The 24987-nt window shown below is 31.6% G+C and overlaps 1 protein-coding gene across 1 annotated transcript; it reads left to right on the top strand.

Moving 5' to 3' along the window:
* Positions 1 to 2911: 2911 nt before the first annotated feature.
* On the top strand, positions 2912 to 18021 carry LOC134545458 (alpha-tocopherol transfer protein-like; the record flags this gene model as incomplete). Its single annotated transcript, XM_063388598.1, has 5 exons — positions 2912 to 3102; positions 5767 to 6016; positions 10759 to 10869; positions 12300 to 12405; positions 17492 to 18021. Coding segments are annotated over 5 exons (810 nt in total), but the record flags the coding sequence as incomplete, so codon positions are not given.
* Between the last annotated feature and the right edge of the window lie 6966 nt (positions 18022 to 24987).

Here is a 24987-nt window from a genome sequence, read left to right on the forward strand (position 1 = left end):
AAACATAAAAAAAAAAAAAAAAGATGAATGAAATCAGTAAAGCCATTCTCAAGTTTTAACTTGACCAGGAGAAATAGGTGTGTGTGTGTGTGTATGTATGTATATATATATATATACACTATGGTTTGTGCATCTATTAATAAATTCGCACGGGCCGGCCCTAAAATAAATTTTAACTTAATCATGTATTAGCCTCAATGCCATCTTGCATCTAATAAATTTGTATTTACTTACCCATAAATCTGGAAAAAAATTCAATATTTTATCAAAAGAATTATCTATTAAAACAATGATTGATTTGATCCATATACGTCCATTATTGGATTTTAGACAGTGGTATGATTATTTAATGCCTAAAATTAACTTTATTTGTTTCCTTTTACATTTCATGGAGTTTATTAGTTATTATCTGTACGTAAAACGACTCTATACAGAATACCTGACCGCCAAATTAATATGTTGTTGCAGTGTCTAACATGGAAGGCTAATTTATTATGCAGGGAATACCTTTCAATGAGTTTATGTACAAATATAGTCATATAGGCCAAGTGTCTCCGAAATAAGATGTAATATTCGTAACTACGCGACCACATTTTAAATAGTCATTTTCAGTGTCAGACCAGTTGTCTCCGAACGAGTCCAATCATGTCATGAGTAAAGTCTTATCAATGCTCATTCGTTATTAAAGAGGAGTACATTAAAAAACGAAAGCAGATTAGTTAAAAAGGAATCACATTCAAAAAAGGAAGCACATAAATAAAGAAAGCACATTTAACGAAAAGAACGCAGAATTTGACGAAAATTCAAAGCAGTAGGTTTCTAACTCATCGCAGGGATACTATCTGGTCACAGGGATACGATCTCGTCCTGGAATACGGTACAGAGATACGATCTCGCCACTGGTCTCAGGGATACTATCTCGTCACCGGAATAAGGCAAACGGATACGATTATCATCGTAGGGGTACGATCTCATCGGAGGGATACGGCGCAAGGGTTCTATCTCATTACATGAATACGATCTCTTCAGTAGGATACGATCGGTCGCAAGATGCAGTAGAATGCAATGTCTCCTAATGTATTTGGCTCCAACTCTCTTTGACTCCAACAGACTTTGGCTCCAACAGTCTTTGGCTTCAAAGCTCAAATTGTTCCCATGTATCAATGCTTCAATGCTCCAAGTGCTTCAAAGCTCCAAAGCCCCAATGCTCCAACTACCCCGAGGATATAACTGTTACAATGAACCAATGCTCAATTTGTTCTTATGCTCAAAATGCTCAAAAATTCCAATTGTTCCAAGTGCTCTAATGCGCCAACTCTCCAATGGTCCAATTCACCAATTCTACAATGGTTTCAATGCACCAAATATCCCAATTATCCAGTTTATCCTAGTGTTCTAATGCTATAAAGCTCAAATTGCTCCAATACATCAATTATCCTATGCTTCAATACTCCAAGTGCTTCAAAGCTTTAAAGTTCCAATGATTCGATTCTCCAATGCTTCTAGTGCTTCAAAGCTCCAATCCTCCAATGCTTCAATAACTCCAATGATCCAATTGTTTAAATGCACCAATATTTCCAGCACTACAATGCTCTAAAGCTCAAAATGCTCCAGTGCTCTAATTGTCCATGTGTTTCATTGATAAAAAGCTCCAATAGCTCCAATGCACCTATGCTCCATGTGCTCCAATTCACCAAAGGTGCAATTGCTTCAATTAATATAACTGCTCCAATGCTCCAAAGCCCCATTCAGCGGCGAGAGTTAACTTAACTCATAAAATAAACTTGACAAATTAGTCCCTATTCTTGCAACATTTGACGCCACATATTGTGTTGTAAATAATATTTTTTTTTTGTGTGGGATGCAGGATGCTCACTCAAGATCGCAAAAGAAGGATGACTTTGTTATACATTAAGGTGAAGAAAATCATCTTGCAAAATTGGGTTTCTCACCTGTTTCAAAGCATAGCAATCCTCTCAGTAATGCATCTTTTATTCCATGATTTGAACAATGCGCAATGCTCACTCACGATCGCAAGAGAAGCATGGCTTCACTAGAAATCAAGGAGAAGGAAGTTCTGTTTGCAAGTAAAGTATTTTTTTTTTTTAGTTGTTTTAATGCATAGTTATAGACTGAGTAACGATTTTTTTGTTTGAATTCCACCTAATTATATTGTACGTACTAATTAAATAACAGGAATTCAGCGATTTATACGAAACTCAGAATAAAATTTCTTGTCTTATTACGAAAAATGTTACATACAGGGATTATTTACTCAGGAATAACCAGAAGCACTCCAAGAATATCAGCAGACGTATTGCCAGGAATAACCTGGAGCATATGGAGAAACCCAACAGAAGTCTCGCTATGAATGACCAGAGGCACCAGGATAAACCAACAAAATAGCACACAAACAAAACCAGCGCACGTTTTGCTCAATCAAGTTCAATAAATCACAAACAAAAAAAAATTAAAAAAAATTCAAAATTACAAAATTTAGCTTTGCCCAGCTAGTGAACTCCTTTGTTCGGCAAGGATAGAGTTCTAGGATAAACCAGAATGTTTTTATAATATTTCTAATTTTGGTAGTTTATTTTTATTTTTTGTTAATGTTTCTTCAAATATGTTTAATGACTTTTTTTTGTTAAAGTGATCATCGTGGTACAGTTTTCAGTATGGTATTAATTTTTTATGCGTTTACCATCGACAGGAAATGTTCCTTAAATAAACACAAGTAATATAAAAAAAATATTTAATATAAATATTTATTATAACTAAAGCAGTATTAATTTAACTATATTAACATTGTGTCCTTTACGCTTCGCAGAAAAACTCAATTAAATTTTAAATTACGAAACAAATTAAGTAATTTAACGTTCAAATCAAATCAACACCAATTTCATGAAGTTAGCTTCAACTCATATTTTTCATATGTGTTGCAGATGAGGCATTCCTGGAACACTTCCTGTACGGCTGCAAGAACAGGCTGTCCCGATGCAAGGAAGTCCTGGACATGTACTACACCGTGCGGGGTGCGGTGCCCGAGTTCTTCAAGAACAGAGATGCAACCTCCAAGAGTTTTCAAGAATGCTGTGAAGTCGTGTAAGTATTTAAACTATAAAAAAGTAAAGTTATTTAATTACCTAAACAAATTAATTTTTTTTCGGTAATAAGTAGCTTGTAAAATAAAAAAATAATATGAACAATATTTTCATCAAATTATGAGAAACCTATGATTGAAACACCATCTTTACCTACTGACTATAACAATTAACGATGATTTTCTGCCTTAATTTTGTAATTTGACTTGGATATAATATACACAATAAAAGTAATACTTTTCCTAGCGTTTATAGCATGAAATGGACACTCCATCCATATAATATTTTTATTTATGTTTGGCCAATAATTTAAAGGATTTATAAATATTAAATAATTTAAAAAAATTAACATATATTAAAATATATTATTCCACTCGAGTATCTACTATATTTTGTAATTTTTCAATATGAATGATATACTTTTAATTTGACCAAGGGTAATTAAATACTTGTGGGTTTTTTTGGATTAATAAAATAGTTGCAATATTTAATATATATTTTTTTCTTTTTATAAAATATTTAAACCTTGTAAAGTTTATATGCATATTAAAAACGGTACTAAATTTTATTACTTTTTTTCTTACACACTTTGGAACCAAATTTTTTATAATATTGTTACGTTCGAGTTCATAAAGGAAAGCCCAATTAAAGATTTTATTACACTACAGTTTTATTTATTGTCACGATTTACTTCACTAACAAATAATATAAAAATGCCTAAATAATTAATGACACTTAAATAAATGTCTCTTCCCCAGTCACTTGTTTCTTACACACTGCACACCTAGCTGGGCCGCACCTCTGGCGCAACTCTCGCCGCAGCACCCCTCGTGGACCACCGTCGCGGGACTCCGTCGTCGCACTCCACTGCCGCTGCACACTTCCCTTCGCCGAGATCCCACTCGACGCTTCGCTCGGAACTTCGCTCGGGACTCCGCCGCGCCCGCGACACTATCGCCCGGAACTGAACTCTCCGCCCTGAAAACCTCGTCCAGGGACTTCGCTGCTCTATTGCCCGGAAACTCCGCCACGGGAGAACTCCGAACTACACTGAACTCACTCACTCCCTGCCCTGGAACCTTCGGCCAAGGACTTCGTCAATCTGCCGCACCCGCGGCACTATCGCCCCGGAAACTCCGCCGCGGGAGAACTCCCGACAGATCTCCCCATGGTACCGGTGTCCTCGGCAAATATATCAGCCCAGGCGCCTTCTAGAATTCACGAGCGCGGCTGGGGCCAGTCGCGTCATTCCGCAGCAGTCAGGTTTCGGATGTCAAGATAACAGCGGCTCGTGAGGAGCTGAGGGCTGGAGGGAAGGGAAGTGGCGAATCAGGAGCGCGTGGCACTTCTCATGTTGCGGCGGCTACCTGATGTCAGCCACTAGCGCTGCACCTGCGCGCCGCAGCCCGGCTTACATTCGTAACAATATTATCGTAGAATATAAAAGGGGCTCCTGGGACAGGTTTCAGGCTGATGATTGTGGATTGTGTCAATGTGATTGATCTGACGTCACGGCGGCTATCGTGTATAAACTTGACCTTTGACCTTGATTTTGACAGTAAAAATTTGTCCAAAATTTGCCAAAATTCGCTCAGAATTCGCCAAAATTCGCCCAAAATTTCCAGTTTTTCGGAATACAATTCCAATAAAAAATCTCGAAAAATTTGAAAAATAAAAAAAATTTCTTTTTAAAGGAAATATTCCCGTTTTGAGGGAAAATGTACCGTTTTTAGTCCTTAAAAATACCAGCGGCTTGAAACGTCCCCATAGCGGTTTAAATTTACCCTGGTCAACCCACTGTAAGCCGCTGTTGGGGAAGCTTTAACCTTGACCTTGATCGACATAATGGATCCTAGATCGTTGTACTTTTAGTTACGGCCACCATCTAGAAAACCTGTAATTTTTAACTAAAAATTGGAATAAAAATTCAAAAATTATATTAATCAAATTTTCATAAAAACATTTTAAAAATAATAATATACGAACTAACGTCACGAAGTCCTCGGTTCGAACATGGTAAAAGCAAAAAAAAAAAAAAAAAAACATTTAAAAAAATGGTGACAGACCCTTTTTCCACGGAAGCCACCGACAGACTGACCTCCCACCACTTATGTCAAGGTAAATATACCGTCAGCTAGTATGACATCATGTACACCATCTTGAAAATCTTTATTAAGTATCCAATTTTAATGAAAAAAAGTTCTTCAGTGCATGTCTGTAATAAAGCCATGTCCATTACTGCAGGCGGCTACTGACGACTATCCAGCGTCCTCAGTGTTCGTCTGTAATAAATACCATTGTGTTACAGCTGGTGGTCACTGATTTTATACAACGTCCTCAGGCTCATCTGTAATAATCGTTGTTCCATTACTGCAGGTGGCTACTGATGCTTATTGAACATCTTCAGTTCCCTTCTGAAATAATGGCAGTTCCATTTCTTTAGGTAGCTGCTGACGACTATTCAGTATCCTCAGTACTCATTTGTAATAACAGCAGTTTCGTTACTGCAGGTGGCTACAAACGACTATCTAGCATCCTCAGTGTTCGTCTGTAATAACAGCAGTTCCGTTACTGCAGATGGCCACTGAGACGACTATCCACCGTTCTTAGTGTTTTTTTTTTTTTTTTAGCAATGTGTTAAAACTCTGTACGCGCGTGCTTGCAGACAATTTTTGGTACTACCGCGCATGACCCCTGAGGGCTACAGGGTGGTCTTTATGAAGATGCGAGAGCTGGACCCGGCGAGGTTTGAAGTAGAAGAGTCCATCAAGAGAGCCTTCATGGGCTTCGACCTGCGCCTGCGCGCTGAGAAAGTTCTGGGAGACGTGCATGTGTACGACGCTACGGGCATCACCTGGGCCCACCTCATGAAGTTCACACCCACCATCCTCAAGAAGCTCATAGTCTGCATCCAGGTGGGAGCCACGTATTACCTAGTGTATTTATCAAGCCATTTAATTATCTCCAAAAACATTTGTTTCACATTTCCAGTGAAATTAGTAATTAATTTTACTCTTACTTACATTAGTAAAACAAATTACCTTTAAATTAAATTTAATTTTGTTTGACAACATGCATTTAAACAAGTTAAATTATGTAAAGAAATATATTTAATATAACCACTGTAACCACTGTCTGCAAATGTATATTTATTTTTATACCACGTCTTGGGCACATTGTTTGGGGCATCATTTACAAATACGAAAATTTAATATTTTCATCACACATAATATCGTTATTTTAAAGATGCTTATATTCTGATAGTAATATTTATATGTGTTACGATGAAAATATTCTACATTGACGATAAGTACAAGTTGATATTATTATTATGTACATTTTAAACTTTTACACAGCTTAAATCAGGTAGAATCAATTTCTAAACATTTGTTGACAGACTTTTTTAGTTAATTGTTAAAGCAATAATGGCGTTTTAGATCAAAACTTTATAATTTGTTTCGTTGTGATGGGTCTCAATATCACTGCTGAAATGAGATAATAATGATGATCCCTGATTGTTTCGTGGGTTTTGTTGAATATATTGCAAAAAAAAAACTTGTGGTTTTTTTCGTGCCGCTTTAGATTCGCCTTGTTCCAACATTTAATCATTGCTTCATCGTAAGATCACACGTAGTATCAGCTTCTTAATAAGCGAGCAACAGTAGGCTTCGAAAGGAAAAATGCGCCATTATTAATTGTGTCATTCTTGTTTAAATTTCTCTCTTAAATTGTTATTTGTTATTTCATTTCCAAAATTTTTATCTAATTGAAGTTTCCTACATGGCCACCTAAATATGAATATGTAATAATATTTTTTTAGAAGTCTATTTAATATTAACATTAAAGCAAAAGCTTTTCGTATCAATCGCTTTTCTATGATGATAGTAATTTCATAGATTATCATTTAACATTTTGTCTAAGTAAAGCATTATTTTTAAATGGATAAGCCTAAAAGAACAAGCTTCATTCTGAGGATTCGAATTATAATAAACTATACCGTGTATTCATTTTATCTTTAAATATTAGTTTTTAAGTTCAAAATAAAAACAAATAAGTAAAATGTGGTAAATATAGTTTTAAACATGTGATGTTTTCAATAAAAGTAACAATTTATATCTAAATATATTTTTTTTTAATTTTGTATAACCTTCAAAAATATATATAATGCTTTTATTTATTTAAATGAATTTCCTTATATTTTAATTCATTGAATTTACAAAATAATGTAATTGGAAAATTTTATTTATTTTTCCCCAAAAGCGGAGGAAAAATACTTTTTTAATGTAACTCATAATATACCAGAAAATTTAAGCGTGTGCTACAAAAAATTCATTTTTTTATTCAAACATGCTAGTGTGCTTACACAGCCAGTGCAACTGCACTGCATTTTTCTACTCCATGTATGGGTCTAAATTTTATGAAAAATTAATTTGGTTAAAGGTATTAATTTACGGTTCAAATTTTTTATATATGTGCATTGTACATATCAAATGACTCATGTTATTATTTTAAAAAACGATAACGTATAAAATGGTTTTAAATTGTAGGAAAATTTTAAGTAAAATTAAATCATCATTTTATTTTAATACAATAGTATATACAGTTTTGAGAGTGTGCCTTCCAATTTTTATAGATTTATTTTATTCGTTGATCTATTGTTAGGTACGGTAACTTCAACAGACGCACTTACTTCATATCTGCAATTCCATAGGTTTTCAGTGAAGTTTTTTTACATATTATAAATGTCATATTTATAAACACAAATATTCTATATCACTTCTCTTAAATATGGTGTTGATATATTTTTATACAATGAAATTACATTCAAATATATTTCCTCCCATTATGAACTAGGTACATTGATGTCTCATCCCAAAATTTAAGTATTCTCAATATTCAAATTAAAACGTTAAAAGTTGTTTGCGAGAAAGTTAATACTTACATATATGTGTAAAAAATAGAAGCATTTAAAAGTAATCGTTATAATAATATTTTATTTTAAAAATATGATGTGTTATTATTAATCACTTTTTTGGACACGAAAGCATAATGAAAATTTAATAAATATGTTATTGAATAAATTAACTCAATAAAGAGTACCTAACGTAACAATGAAAGCCCCTATCCATTGCAACGATAGCATACTAGGTGTCATGTGCTTTGCATGCCTGTCAGAGTTGTAGCTTTACGTTAGAAATTCGTTACTAGCATTTATCGAAAACAGTGTTATTTAGGGTAATATCACATTGTGATATTTGTTTATTTATTACAGTGGAACGTATTGTCAGTCATATTTCAGCCATTTATACCCAGCGTCAGATGGTAAACTACACGTCGATTTCCATTTTCATCCTGCTGCTTCATGTTTTATATTAAATATCTTCTCTTTTATTTATAACAAAATAAATGGTTGTTTTTTTAGCTCCAACTTCAAAACCGTACACCATCCTACAAGTCCAACGAATGTATTAGAATTGTTAAGTCTTGTCGAACCTGTAGCCAAATATTTATGTCCAATTCCAACTCATCTTTCATATAAGCTGTCCCATAACTCGACGTCAAGCCGAAAACAAATGATATGCCAGTAAATTACTTTGCTAATTAAAAATATGTGTCGTTGTTGAAGAGTTATAGGTATTTTTTAAAAAAATTTTTAAAAGCACAAATTCCACCGAAATATTATAAACTTTGGCTCAATTTTGTTTCTGCGCTATTATTCATAAAACCATTATTGATAAATTTTAAAGATTAAATCAAACATTCTGTACATTAAGAAAGAAAATTTATTAGGAAGTATACAGGGGTAGAAATTGTTAATATGGTGAATTTAAATAGTTATAATTAAAAAAAACACCTTTCTTGTTTAAGATGTCATTTAAAATTATTGAAATTTGAAGAAAATAAATTTATAATTTTGAAAAGTAACTTTTGTACAGTTTTAAGTTTTTAACGTTTCCGATTAAAAATGCAGTTGTATGTATGATGTTGCATAATTCACGCAAGTTATTTTCTCCAAAATTATTACATGAATGATTTTTTTAATGGTAATCAATAATAGGATTTATTTTTTATTGCGTAGCAAAAAATAATATTCACAGTATGTTATAGTTTGGCTGTAGGTTGAAGATTTTAAAAACTTGTGAAAAAAACTTTTAACTCAAAAACTATGACACTTTTTGAATATAATTTTTTTGATTCAGAACCGTTCAGATTGACTTTGATTTATGGGACATTCTATAAATTAATATAGTAAAGATATTCATGGTGGAGTTTCCTGCAAAAGCTATCAGGATTTCAATGGAAATATTACAACCATTGGTTTTGTCAGGATCATTGTGATTTTGTCGTGGCACGAATATCCCATAAACCAGAAATACTGTTATTCAATCATGTAAAATTATATTCGTTACGAATAGTTAATTTCATATCCTTCACTTCTTAAAGTCAGGAATTGTTAGAATTTGCCTTGTAACTGGTGTCTAAACTTTGTTTGAATTTATCTTTGCTTGTTTGAAAGGCCTGTAATTTAAAAAAAATATATTTATACATTATTCTCCTTTAATATCCTAAAGTCTTTAAATAAGATTCCATACCAAAATTAAAAGATTATTGTATTATATGCACTAGTGAAAAATTATGGAAAATGTTTTAACAAATTATAATATGTATTCACTCTTTTTTACTATCTTGTGAGTAACATTTATTTAATGATAAGTGAATAAGCTAGTTATGAATAACAGTAAAGTAGAAATTTTCGTTATTAGTGGGTGTCATAGAATTTGAATTTTTAATTTCATTATTGTGGAATTTTTGAGTACAAAATTCATTGAAGTTAAATAAAAGAAAACTGCTTCTAAGTAGTTATTAAATTTGTGTTAGTAAACTATGTGAAAGCTTTAATTAGAGTTATTTCTAAAAAAAAATTAAAAAGGCATTTATTTTTTCTTTGTGCTGTTATTACATAAATTGAATTAAACTGCATGTAGTTTGAATAAGGTAAAACTAACGGGGCGCCAATATTACTGAGTCTTAAATATACCGACAGTGAACTTTCTGATCAAATGCTTATTGTTTTACATCCCGTAAATTGTTCGATTTTTTTCACAAAAAAATTATAAATTTCTTTATTTTATTGTTATATGTTTCATAATGTTATTGATATTTATAACGCTGTATTTGCTTTCTTAATTTATTTAAACGACACCATTAAATATTTGTTAGGACAATTTTTGCATATTGGGACTTAATTTTTTTCATGCCTTAATGCAAGTCTGTGATGGTTTTTATCTTTTTTAATTTATTTGCATTCTAGATGACATAAATCTAATTACAAAGAGTATGTCAAAAAAAATTAGTACAAGACCAAACGAAAGCATATTAAAATAATTTTCTTTTTGATATTAAATTTGTTTTAATAATAATCAGTACCATAAAAAACAAAGAAAAAATATTTCTTAATACGAACTACTTCAACCAAAATAAAAACAATTTCATATTAATTATGAAATAAAATTACCATATTGATCATTTTTGTCAATATTTTTATAGTAAATATATATTTATATTATTTAAATAAAATATTTACATTTTTTATCTTAGAATATTTATTTCAAAACCAATAAGATGATACTTAACATACCTCTATCTGTCTCCTCAGGATGCTTTGCCTATTCGCATCAAAGCAATGCACTTCGTCAACGCGCCAGTATTTATGGACAAGTTTATTGCTTTCCTAAAGCCTTTCTTCAAACCCAAGCTAAGGAAAAGGGTGAGTCTTAATATTATATATCGGTCTACTTGTCAGGTGTATGTGACTATCTTATAATATTTATGCTTTGAAAATTATCGTTTGCGATTTATTAGTGTGTTTTTGATTATCTAAGGTCTTTTATTTTAAGAATTAAATTTACAACACAATAACGAAAATTTACTTGATATCTTGATGTGAACAACTTATTGTATTACAATCACATCTTGATAATATATTGAGACCAATAAAATGAGTGTTCTTATTAGTAGTAAAAATAATTATTGTTATTTTTTTAGATAAATAAAATAAATTTGTGTTATTTTAAATGAACTGTGTCTTCCATATTTTGTGTACTGTTAAGATACCTAAGACGTAAATTGCATTTTGGAAAGAAATTAACTGAATCTATTTAAAATGTTTGTCTCATGTGTTGTCAACTATAGTTTTTTTTACTGAATATAACATGTTGGTACCATTTTCCTCTCAGGTTCTCTCTCTATTTTTTGCTCGATTCCACATCGGTCAGAACACTTTTTGAATAGGAACAATATTTGTGGTATTAATAATGTCATGTTAGTTACAAAAATTTGATTGTATGTTTTTCTAAGTGTTAAATATTTTATGCTTAATATATTTTATAGGTGTGGTTCATAAATGCTTAAGCACAAAGTGAAAAAAAAAACAATAATTTACAAGAATGCACTTAAATTTAAAAAAATGAACGCAAGGTTAAAACAATATTTTATGTCTTAGTTATGCATTGGAAAGTTCACTGGGAATGATTCAGCATTCTTAAGGGTAAATGTTCCGTGCCAAATGATTATTTTATATTTACGTTCCACACAGTTAAACTTGGCTAATTTTTGAGTGTTTGACTTCCACAAAATAAAAATAAAAATATATTATATAGCATTAAATTTGCATAATTTGCTGGTAAATTAGTATTTTTAACGTTTTGTGTAGTATGGATAAGGAGAATGGGAAGGAATAAAATCTAAACCTTTAAAGTTTAAAAATTTAGTTTACTGGCTTTTATGTGATATTTTTTTAAAAATATATACCCTAGGAAAACATTATCCAATATTAAGAAGTATTTAAAGATCTCGAGAGGCCAAACCATATTATTAATTGTTTTTTTTTTTTTTTTTTTTAAGAAATTAAATTATCTCACACAGTATCCACCAGCATTGTCTTTAAAACCATTTTTTTTTTGTTATTTATTGAATTTAGTTCTCTTTATCTAACTGCCAAAAATGTTCATAATTTAGCTTTGCCGGTTAATTATGCAATACGTATGCACAGTTTATAAATATATATATATATAGTTCAAGAGGTTGACTAGTTTGAGCATCTAGTCCATAGATATGAAACACTGACCTGGAACGGGCGAGGGATCGCACCAGCGCGATGTGTGTGTGTGGTGATCTCGGCCGTGTCTGTGCCCGCAGTTGTTCGTGCACTCGCAGGGGGTCGAGGCGCTTCACGAGTTCTACCCGGCGAAACTGTTCCCGGCGGAGTTCGGCGGGACTGCGCCCGGAGCCCAGGAGCTCAGCGGTACGTTACCACCACATTAGGGAACACAATACTTGGTTTAGTTTGGGCTTTTACCCACCGTTCTTTACGACAGAGCAGTCTGCAAAAAAAATCAATCTCACGAACCTAATTATATGCCTGCACTTTAATTAAGTGAGCAGAGTGTCTAAACTTTCCTAGATCATCCTGGGTCCTATCATTAATTTTTGGAGAGGATTTATAAAAAAAAATATTGAACAAGCAATTAACACTGAAGGTTACTATGAAATTCTTGTTTTGGTAACATAAAGAGAAGTAACGAGTTAAGAAGTAGAATGGAAAAAAATTCACTCATATAGAAAGCAGTTGGCTCTTATCACGTTATAAACAACCTGATTTACGTGTTTCATATTTCCTTGATGTCAAAAATTTGTAATAGCAATAATTCTCATATAATCCCATGGCTAAGACTTTTCCAGTACACCCGGCGTTTGTTTGATTGTGTCATGGTCAAAAAGACCTACAATTCAAGCAATTATCAAAAATTGATTGAGTGCAACAATCGTATTTATTATTTTTATTACTTTTACAATTTATATGTATAATTCAAACATGGTTATAACACAGTAGTAGGCAATATGGGCTATCGCAGCAATAATTCATGAATATTAAAACGTGTGTGTGGCCCTGTTTTATGGGGGAAAAAGTTTACATCAAGCTCATTGCGATTCAAGCATTTATTAAAGATTAAATTACTGGTAAATACTTTTCAAAAATAAATCTTGTATATCTTTTTGAGAGTCTGTAGTAGATACTTTAAATTATCATCGAATCTCTGTAAAATATAAACAATTTTTTTATATTTAAAGGTACACCTTTACAAAACCATCGTCTCAAAAGAAAACAAAAAACACTACTCATAATAATATGCTTGTTTTATACAACTGCAAGGAAATGTTTTTTAATTATATACAAAAAGAAGCGAAAAATAAGAGGATATTCTTGTAGTTTTATTTTATGTCACTTATTTTTTATCTTCAGTATTCATTTTGAGAATAAGAAATGATAGTGAATTTTCCAATAGCCTATTTAAAATTTATTATTCCGTAATTTATATACGTAGGCTTAGTGTGAGTGAGACAAGAGTCCTTGTAGCAACGAAGAAAGTAAAATAAATTATTTAAAAGTACTCATGTACAAATATTGGTTAGTGTGTAAAAATTACATACAAATTTATTTTCAATATATTAAATAATATGGACAAATTTAATTGAGTATCTAATGTGTTTTTGCCCAAAACCCAATGCAAAACCACACTTTAACTAAATTTTTATTTATGCTTTTCTCAATAACAATGTCTTTAAATATTTAAATAGTAACTGTCTTAGCTACGTAGCTAAAAAAATGTAAAAAATTGAATTTGGCTACCATAGTAGAGGCTGTAGAAAAACCACTTTCAAAATGTTTTAATGCTTACGTTCAGCTTTAGTGTGCTAAAAAAGATAATAGATTTTGTCTTTTGTGCTCCAGTTTTTTTCGTGATGTAATACCCGTTACATTATTCTGTTTGTTCTTATTCTATTTGCAATCATCATCGTTGTAATTACATTATTTTATATTCTGGTTCTGGTGTAGTATAATTTACTGCAAATAATATCACTTAGTTACTTTAACTTGTGTAATGAATGTCGAACCTCTAATTTTAAAATATTTTAAAAACACTATTTTTATGTTACTTAGCACGTCCTGGCATGTTTTGTCTGAACTAAATAACATGATTTTTAAAAATACTTTGAGGACAGAAATAAGAAAATGTAACATAATATTTTATTTGATTTTCTGAACTTAGGTTATCCTAACGTTTTTTTATTGCGCAGTTTCCAGACCTGCAATGGTTTTTTCCTATAATTGTTTTTTTATTCAAACATAAATTTTACAAACGGAATTTTCATTGCGAATAGTAAATTTTATTTTGGTTAGAGAGAATAGTTGGTAACACTTGTTACACTCAGCTGGCTTTAGGAGGGAAACAGTAATTCATTGTTTACATGCTGTAGTGTGAGATTATAGTATTTGAAAAATAAGTTCCCGTAAGTGTTTAAATAACCCAAACGTTTTCTGTTATATCTATGGTAGTTATGTAACTGCTAAGCAAGACAAGACATTAGTAGTTTTGTGAGAAATGTCTATTTTGCTTACTTCGGCATAAAGCTTGGTGATAAAAACAAAAACTGGGACAAGTTATGTCGTACATGTGTCGAGGAAAAATTGGTGCCACAAATTAATTCCCTTTGCAATTCCATTTGTTTGGAGAGAGATACAAAATCATATTAACGACTGTTATTTCTGTATGGAACGTTTAAGTTCATGACGCCAAACTAAGAAGAATATAAAATATCCGAACTTTCCTTCGGCCATACGAATAGTTATGCATTGTGCATCTCTTCCTATCCCAGTTCCACCTCCCGTTTTCATAAATGAGCTACAGGAAAACAATTCAGAAAATAAATGTAATAATTCTGATGATTACTCCGAAGAAAATTCTGCGCCATAATAATTTCCTTATAATTAATGATCTAACTCGTGATTTAAATCGCACGAAGAATGCTGCTCAATTGCTTGGATCAAAACTGAAAGCAAAAAATCTCCTACTACCTGGAGTTTTGTTTCTTGGGATAGGATTCGAGCGAAGGAATTAATAAAATTCTTTAAAGAAAAAGACTCTCTGGTTTTATTGTTTTGATATTGACGGTTTATTGAATTTCTTTAACTTCACTAACAATCCAAATGAGTGGAGGTTATTTTTAGACTGGTCCAAAAGTAGTCCCAAAGGTGTAATTTTACATAATGGAGTTTTATTTGGTTCATTACACATTGCGCATTCAGTTAATCTCAAGGAAACAAAGGAAAATCTCAAAGATCTGCTGAAATTCATAATCTATGAAAAAAATTCTTGGTCAATTTTCGGTGATTTAAAATTTGTTGGTATGCTACTTGTTCTACAATCTGGCCGCATAAAAATGCTGTATTTTAATTTAATGAAACAGCAAAGCCAAACAAAAAAACTGGAAGCAGATAGACTGGTCCAAAAGAAAGCCCCTACAACCCGGTTCACAGAACATAATAAGTTAATGTACCACTTGTTCAACAAAGCACATTAAACTAGGATTAATGAAGCAGTTCACTAAAGCACTTCCAAAAGAAAGTGACTGCTTCCAGTATTTTGTAACAAAATTTCCGAAAATATCTTGTGCGAAACTGAAAGGTGTCTTTGTAGGACCGCAGATCAAAAAATTAATGAAAAACAGGATGTTTGAAAATACGATGAATCCTATATAAAAAATGGCCTGGGTTTCTTTTTAAGAAGTTGTGGCCAACGTTTTAGTTAACAAAGAAACATCCAGGGTACAAAAAGTGGTTAAAGAAATATGGAGGATTTCATGAAATTAGGATGTAACATGAGTGTGAAACTTCACTTCTAACATTCACATATTGATTTTTTCCCTGCAAAACTTGACTATGTCAGTGAACAACAAGAACGTTTTCACCATGACATTAAAGACATGGAAAAGATATACTAGGCAATGTAGGATGTAAATATGATGGCGGACAACTGCTTCATGCTTAAAAGAGATAGCACTTCTGAAGGAAGACAATCGAGGAAGAGAAGTTTTAACCAACATCAGACAGATCTTAAAGTGAAATCAGCGAAGAAAAAGAATTAAGTTGTCACCTACCGTTGTGTTTTCGTAAAAAACATAGCATTTTAAAGTAAGAATAATTTATTATACTATCGTCCACAGTAATGCAAGTACATTGCAATTCCACACTGCATTATAAAATACACGACTTTTAAATGAAACTCCACTAAATAATTAAATGTCCAAAAATTTCATTTACTTAAGGTGTTTTATTAACCCCTGGTTTGAAAAGTGTTTTTGGATGCTGATAGTGCATTCCTTCTTTAAATACTTCTTTTATAATTAACATTGTAAAAAAAATTCAGGTGATAACGTAAATAAATTATAAGAGTTAAACTATTCAAAAATATTAGATTAAAAGAGAGAAAATTGGAAAAAAGAACTTAATTTTAAGTTTCCAGCAATTTTATGGCTTGCAAAATAACATTTTTTAATGTTTTCAGTTTTAATAATAATTAATTTAAATTATTATCTTAATTATGTGCCACAATCGTCTTAATGAACAAAGTATTAAAGAAGTTCCGCCCAATTTTGCATCCGAAAACGCTTGTTCAGGCCAGGGGTGTTTAACTGCCCCCTACAAATAACTCAAAATTGAATTTTATAAAAACCTTACGTGATACAGTAAAAGTAAAATCATATTTGATATCAGCGTAATTAATACTTCTAAAATCACCTTATAGTCTGAAAACATCGCACCAATAATTATTTAATGTGGCATAGTGGAATTTTGTAATACTGAGGTAACATATTTTTTAAAATTTATAATAACTCATTGATTAAAGTTTTACTTTAACTAATTACCAGTATTTAATTTTAAAAAAATTTGTAAATCTTAAAAAGATATACATATTTTATTCTAAAAAAACTTCTTATTTTTAACCATTCCAGTAAAAAAATTATCTGTAAATTTTTAATTTTTATATAAGCGTTTTATAACTATCGTTGCAGCAAAAATTAAAATATTAATATTATTAATTGCGCCGTCAACGTTATAACTAAGAGAATGTTATTGTCATTAAAAAACTTAAAAAAATTATAATCTGTCCAATTTGCAGTTTAAATTTCAGTTAGCAAAAAAAAATTCATAGTATTTAAAATTATATTTTATTCATGGTTACTTAAATAACTTTACGAAGTATTTTTTGGTTAATGTTCTTAAAGTAATAAAACAATAGTTAATGAATTTTTATTTACTGAAGATATTATTGTCTTATCCATTAAATTCATTTTTACAAATTATTTTAAGGCGTTGTTCATTTCATTTGTAAATAAAGAATACGTTTGAACTGTAAGTTATATGAAGATGAAATTGTTTCTAACATTTTCAAATATAGCTTTCCTCATTTCATATCTAACATTCTATCATATATAAATATAAAACGAAAATTTATTTTTATAATAATGCTGAAAATATTTTGTTTTAGACATGTGGACTCAAAAATTGCTGGATGAAAGAGACTGGTTCCTGAGTGAGGAGAAGAAGATGGCTGACGAGTCGAAGCGTCTAGGAAAGATTCTGGACTCTGGAGAACTCTTTGGGATGGACGGTTCATTCCGAACACTATCCATCGACTAAATTGAAGATTTTTTAAGAATATATTAATTTTTATAACATACATTATATTATACATTATAATACACATTGTTTATTTGCTTAGTAGAATGTCACTTTCTTTAAATGTAATCAATGTTTATTTTGGTTACAGTTAAAGCTTTATACGTAGTTTACAGTAAACAAATGGGAAAACTGATTCAGCCAAATTGTTTTGGCACTTATAGACATTAAAGATATAAAATCTTCAGCTTCCTCAAATAAATATTTTTTTTCAAACAATTCAATACTTGAAAGTATATAATTTACTGGTCAATTATCGAAGCTGTCTTAATATATATAATGTATTAGAATAAAAATTCCTGTTATTTTTACAAAATAAATAAATATTTTAACTAAAAATATTTGGTCAAATATTAATTACCTCTAAATGGATGTGGTTCACAAAGTAAAACATTTTATTTAGCACATCTCTAAATATTTATCAAAATATATAAACATTTTAAAACTACGTCAAAAAAGGGAGAAGGTTCTCAATTATTTGATATTTTTTTTTTATGTTGTTTATGAAGCTATTTTAATTTTTTTTTGCGTTGGGTTTAATATAGGTGTAAGGTGGTTCTATTTTAATTACATTAGTTTTGGACCTTGTACTTAAAAGATACGCCAGAGAATGCCTCAAAATCAAATATGATATGTGTAGTAATTGAGGTTTTGTTAGGTTTTTGACAATCCCTAAGCCACTATGGTCAAGGCCGTGCTGGACTAGACTGGACTTGAACTAGGAAGTTTAACGAAAAACAGCACGAATATGTAGATTTGGTTATTATGTCAATACTAAAGGTACCTTACTATAGAACTAAGCAGAAACACTTCGGAACTCTTTAGCAAAACATAGCAGCATAAATACGGTGAATTGATTTTTTTATGTTTGATTTATATCATTTCTAATATAGATTACAAGTAAAAAGGATTTATGTTGTACAATTTCAATTACCAGACAAAGATAGACTTCGCAATCTTATTTCTGACAATACACTTTCATCGCGTGGCATAGTCAATAATTTATTTTATTCTAAATAAGACGATATTTTATCCATTGTTTTCACACGACTGAGACCTAAGTCACCTGGCATTTTGAAAATTTTTTGTACCCCTAAGTCTATAACATCTTTATTAAGTGTATTGCACTGTAACGTGTGCACCGTGACTGCCCAGCTTAGAATCAAAGGTAACATTTGGTGCTCGACGTCTCCGTATCCTTAATCGCCTGAAATGATACAACAACAAGAGTTATCGCAACCAAGCCATATTATATTTTATTCTGCTTCCAATCGTATCATCGTATTTCATTAATACTGTTACGAACGTGAGCAAGGCCGCGACACGTGCAGGTGCATAGCTGGCCGGCGGCCGCCACAAAATTAGATGCGCCACGCGCGCCTGGAAGATTACAAGGATTGTCACTTTGCCCCCTCCTTCACGGCCCTCACCCAGCGACACCCTGCCTTTGACACGTAACTGACACCTGACAGTTGCGGAGTCCCGTGCGTCACCTGGCAGCTGCTGACACGTGTTTCGAGAGATTTCTGTGGTCGGGTCGGCGCGGAATGACGCGACTGGCCCCAGCCGCACTCGCGAATTCTAGAAGGCGCCTGCGCTATATGTATATGCCTGGGACGCCAGCCTCAGATAGTTAGAGTTCAGAGAGAGTTCAGTCGGGATTTCTCCCGCGGCGGGGTTTCCGGGGCTATAGTGCCGCGGGTGCGGCAGAGTGGCGAAGTCCTTGGACGAAGGTTCCAGGGCAGGGAGTGAGTGAGTTCAGTGGAGTCGGGAGTTCTCCCGCGGTGGAGTTTCCGGGTGATAGAGCGGCGAAGTCCCTGGACGAAGGACCCAGGGCGAAGAGATCAGTTCCGGGCGATAGTGTCGTGGGCGCGGCGGAGTTCCGAGCGAAGTTCCGAGTGAGGCGTCGAGTGGGTCCTCGGCGAAGTGGAAGTGCGACGGCGGCGGCGGAGTGCGGTGACGGAGTCCTGCGACGGAGGTCCACGAGGGGTGCTGCGGCAAAAGTTGTGCCAGAGGTGCGGCCCAGTGAGGTGTACGGTGTGTAAAAACGAGTGACTGGGGAAGCAAAATTTTTAAGTGCAATTGATTATTTCGCAGTTTTAGATTTTTTTTGTAGTGAAGTAAATAGTGGCAATAAATAAAACTGTGAAGTGTACTAAAATCTTTAATTGGGCTATTCTTTACGAACCGTGTAAATCGTAACAATACAAATTCAGGTTATTTATCCTTCTTCAATTTGTTCTCTTTGAAGAGCAGGACACTGTAATTTCTTGACAATCCCTATTGCTCCATTTACAAGCCGGTCTGACACCGATATATTTCGCCTGTGCATGTCGTGGAATTCTTCAGCCAACTTCAGCGTTGATAATAAACCTCCGCAGTAATTGGCATCTTTTGAAATGACAATGTTTGGTGGCGCCCTTCCATAAGTGGCAATTTCAAGAGACTCATCTACAGTGTATATGGTGCAAGATTCTTGCAAAATAAATGTCGGGTAGCAACTCCAGTTAGGGATGAAACTTCCACAAATTTTGGTTTGAGTAATATATGCGTCTAATTCATGTGGTACAGTAACAACTCCCATCTATACCAATAAGCTTGAGGTGGACCTTTACATGTTTAATGGTATTTGAGGATCCATAACACGTCACTATCCTATTGACCAAAACTTATTATGGTGGAAAATTAACACGCTGTTGCGGATTAAATATAGTTTCACATATGAAACATGGTACATATTCAAAAACATTAATGGCTGTTCGAATTTGTTAAAATCTAAATATTTTTCTTGAATGGTTTGTTGCAAATTTTTTAATAAATGGTCCTTTTCATCTGAAGTTTAATGAAGCACCTATGAGGAATAATTACGTAATGCGCTAAACTTGTTATGATTGCTGTTTATCAGATTCATTCGCTGGCCGCTCATTAATCAAATTTAAAACATGAGCACGTTCGTCCTCTGATTCATTAACAAAATCGCTCGCGAATTCGACTAATTTTATGAGCACATTCTTACTCTGTTTCGCTGGCCAGTTGCCTGCGAATCAAACCAAGTCGATGAGCATGGTGTTCAACATCTTCGTTTGTTAAATGATCACATATCATGGTAAAGCGATGGTCTTGTTCTTCTTGACATTGGTTTCCTAATTCATATAACACATGATTTCTCATACCCAACAATCTAGTTCTTGCTTCTGTGGACTTTCATTCCTATATATTTTTTTTTTTTTTTTTTTTTTTTTTTTTTAGCGTTTCCGTCTTTCAACTTCAGTTTTAATTATTTGTCGTTTCTTTATTCAAGATGCGTCTTTACTAGGCCTACCAATCACTTAAGATTGAAAAATAAACAACTTTTACACAAAACAAACGATTTAAAAATACACACAAATCAACATAAGTTTACTAAAAATTGCAAAAAAAGATACACCCTATTAATACTATTTTTTTCTGTTTATTGTCATAAGGAACTTATTGTTTACTATAAAATTATTTATTGTTTTATAATTTTCAAGTCTGTGCCAAGTATACCATAAAAATCTTGTAGCCTACTCATATAATATTTTATATATATATTATATATTATATATATAACTGCCACTATTTATCGCATACGCACAACCAACGTAAATAAAGACTTAAAGCAAATTCTAAAAAGCTTAATACCGGACACACTCTGGAAATCATGGCAACCACTGTGACCAGCGCTCCTAGCGATATGGGTTTCCTAACTAGCATTTAAGCACATTTTGAACAGTCACAAAAGAAAAGTGACTATTAATAACAATTTATTTGTAATTTTGAATTGAAACTCCTTTGGGCGCGATAAGATTAAATTTGTAATGCCGATATTTACTGAAGCATTTTCATGAAAATGTTTTTGAAGGTTTTCTAACGTGAACAAAACAGATAATAGGTATTTGGCCAAAGATATATTAATATATCACAAGTATCTATAACTAGGACGTTGAAAAAATAATATAATAAATGTTTTAATTTAATATATTATAATTTTTAATTAAAATTCAATATATTTTATTATTGTTCAAATGAAAATATTTTTTTATATATTAAATTGAATGATAAAAAATAGTTGAAAAAATTTATACATACATAATGTGTATTATCTACCAATAATGTAAAAAGCAATATATTTAGTGACAATAAAAGAAGAATAAAATACAAAAATTCTAAATTGCATAACTACAAAAATGCAAGTATGCCGGGCTACTTTAGAGCATACAAACGTAATTTAAATAAATAAAAGACAAAAACTATTGGTTTATATATATATTTAAACTTCAGAAATATAAGCATATAAAAAAATATAATCTAAGATTTTTGAAAGGGCATAAGTGTAAATTTCAAACTACCATCGAAAGATTTCCTGTGCCACTTACTTGGATTTCCCAAAGAAAAAAAAATGTTTACCGTTTTTCGGTCACAGCTAAATTTTTTTTACGTATAAACTTTTTAGTAATATACGCATAATTGGTTGTATATATATATATATATATATATATATATATATATATATATATTTATATATATACGATTATCACTATATAACTGACTCTGTAACGCTAAAGAGATATTTATACTTTGGAGACAAGTGTATCATGAAGTACAAGTATTTTCCTTCTCCATAGAGATGTGTATAAAACAGAAACTTAAATTATATCAGTAAAGTAACATTTGAAATAAATCGACATAAGGTAAACACGCCTTAGTTATTGGACTACATTTTTTTAATATATTATTTAATGGTGTCTCAGGCATTTTACAACCAATTATGCGTATATTACTAAATATATATAGATAGATATATATAGGATTAGTTGAGTTTTGAAATACCAAGGAAGTTTCCCCTATTATGACGTCTACTGAGTAACACGCGCTGATTTATATCTTGGCAATGACTACAAAATAATTTAACAATTATTAATTACATAATTAACAATAAATTCTAATGGCAACAAACAGAAAAATCTTTTAATAATAATTGGCGTTTAAAACTTTTTTTTTTTTTTGCGTTTTAATGAACTTATGTTTATTTTTGTGCATTCTGAAGTCAGTTTTTTTTTCTTTAACTGTTGTATATTTTATACAGGTGAAAATCTTACAAAAAAATGGTTTTACTAAACAAAACATTTTAGAACTAAATCTATACTTTTTTTTTCAATTTTGAAAAAACGACTGTTTATTTAACAGATATATTATCAAAGTTGTATATAAATTATTCTCTTGCCTTATGAAAGTTGTGGTTCAGAAAGTCAACCATTTATAATGTTGAAATTATATAGGCCCTTTATTTTTTTTAACTACACCGTTTGTTAAGGATTTCAACAATCAGGTTACATTAAAATACAAAATAATATCAGTGGTATTACAAGGGATTTTTAATGCTGCATTATTTTAGTTAACAAAATATATGTATGCCCATTACATTTTAAAAGGAAAATATTGTGAGATTACTAATAGATATCAAGAATATATATATATATATATATATATACATATACATACATACATACATAAGTTGTTTTTACAGAAAAATATCGTCGCTTCCAAAATAACTTAAGTTCAAGATAAAAAATGTATTTGTTACGTTGAAAGGTGTTCTATTGATGTAATAATTGGTAAATTATATTAATAAATTACACCTTACAATTTATTGTAAATAGTTCTTATTTTGACTTTCATGTCAAAAAAAATTACGGTGAACGCAAGCATAAAGAAAAGATGTAACGTCGTTTAAAATATAATTTATACTTTCCTTTTTGATTTTAAACAGCATTTTATAATTATCTTGCTTCAATTTTTAAATCTTACTTAATAAATTAGCAAAAAATTTAAAATAAACCAATTATACCATAAAAAATACAACTAAATTATAGACACAAGTTTTCTGTTCGAGTGAATATTAACTTTAATTATAACGGTTTAATACTTTTCTTATTTCTCAATTATTATTTGAGGGTTTTGTAATTGGCATACAATTTTGAGCTTTATATATATATGTGTGAATGTATATATATATATATATGTGTGTGTGTGTTTGTATATGTAGGACCGACGGCAGTGTTAAAGGTGTGGTGTCGGTGTCCGCCATCTGGGATTGTGACGCCAAGGCGGCAATTTGAATGACTTTGTCCTTGACCTCTGACCTTGACCATCATAGTTTGCCCAAAATTGCCAAAAATGACTATAAATGCGCTCCAAATTCTCCAAAATGTGCCAAAATTTCCAGTTCTTTTTAACAAAATACCGCAAAAAGTCTCACAAAATCGTAAATTTACAAGTTCCCTGTTCTGAGAGAAAAATTCCTGTTTTAATAGAATATATCCCGTTTTAATTCTTAAAAATTCCACGGGCTTGAAATGTCCTAAAAAAGACTTAAAGTTCCTAAAAGCAAGTTGCCCTAAGTCGCTTAGATAGTTACTTTGACAATTATGATGTTATGGCCACCATTTTGAAATGTGTCGTCACCATTGTCATTATCGTTACAGCAGGTAACTTGATAATCTGTATATTAATTCTAGAAATTCGGAAATAATATTATTTTAATAAAATATAATAATAAATAGCAGGTAAAAATTAAATTATTATAACGGCAGACAAAAACATGTCGTAAGATATCGAATCCCAGATTGTGTCCTTAAGCATACGAAAACAATATGGCGGACCCAAGATTACTGACATGACGTCATATTGTCTAATGTAATAACTGTCTTGGCATTAGCGGCGGGAGGTAAGTCTGCCCGTAGCTTCTGTGGAGTAAGGATCCATTGCCATTTTTAATTGAATGACCTCACGGAGTTCGAACACATAATATAAGTGCGTTTTTTATTAAAATTTTGTGAAATTAATTTTTAACTGATTTTTAAAATTGTTCACATTTTTTTTCTCATGATAACTGCTGATTTTCAAGATGGCAGACTTGACGTCATTATTCAAAATTATGAAAGGTTCTAGAATCCAAAATGACTGGTATGACGTAAGAGAGAATTTATTAGGTTTTTATTTGATTGTAATTAAGTATTTTAAAAATTTTCTAAATTTATTTTTTAAATTATATTTCTGAAGTAAAATATATAATTTTTTATATTTTCCAATTTTTTTTCGGAATTTTATGATTAAAACTTAAAGATTTTCAAGATGGCAGATCCAAGATGGTGGTCGAGGTCAAGGTCAAAGCTCCCTTCCAGAGGCTTATTTTAGGCTTTCCAAAGAGGAATTTAAGCTCTAATGGGGTAGTTTGAAAGTGTTGACATTTTTGAGAAATAAAACGGGTAATTGTCCCTCAAA

Source organism: Bacillus rossius, unplaced genomic scaffold, assembly GCF_032445375.1.
Source record: "Bacillus rossius redtenbacheri isolate Brsri unplaced genomic scaffold, Brsri_v3 Brsri_v3_scf742, whole genome shotgun sequence".
Lineage (NCBI taxonomy): Eukaryota > Metazoa > Arthropoda > Insecta > Phasmatodea > Bacillidae > Bacillus > Bacillus rossius.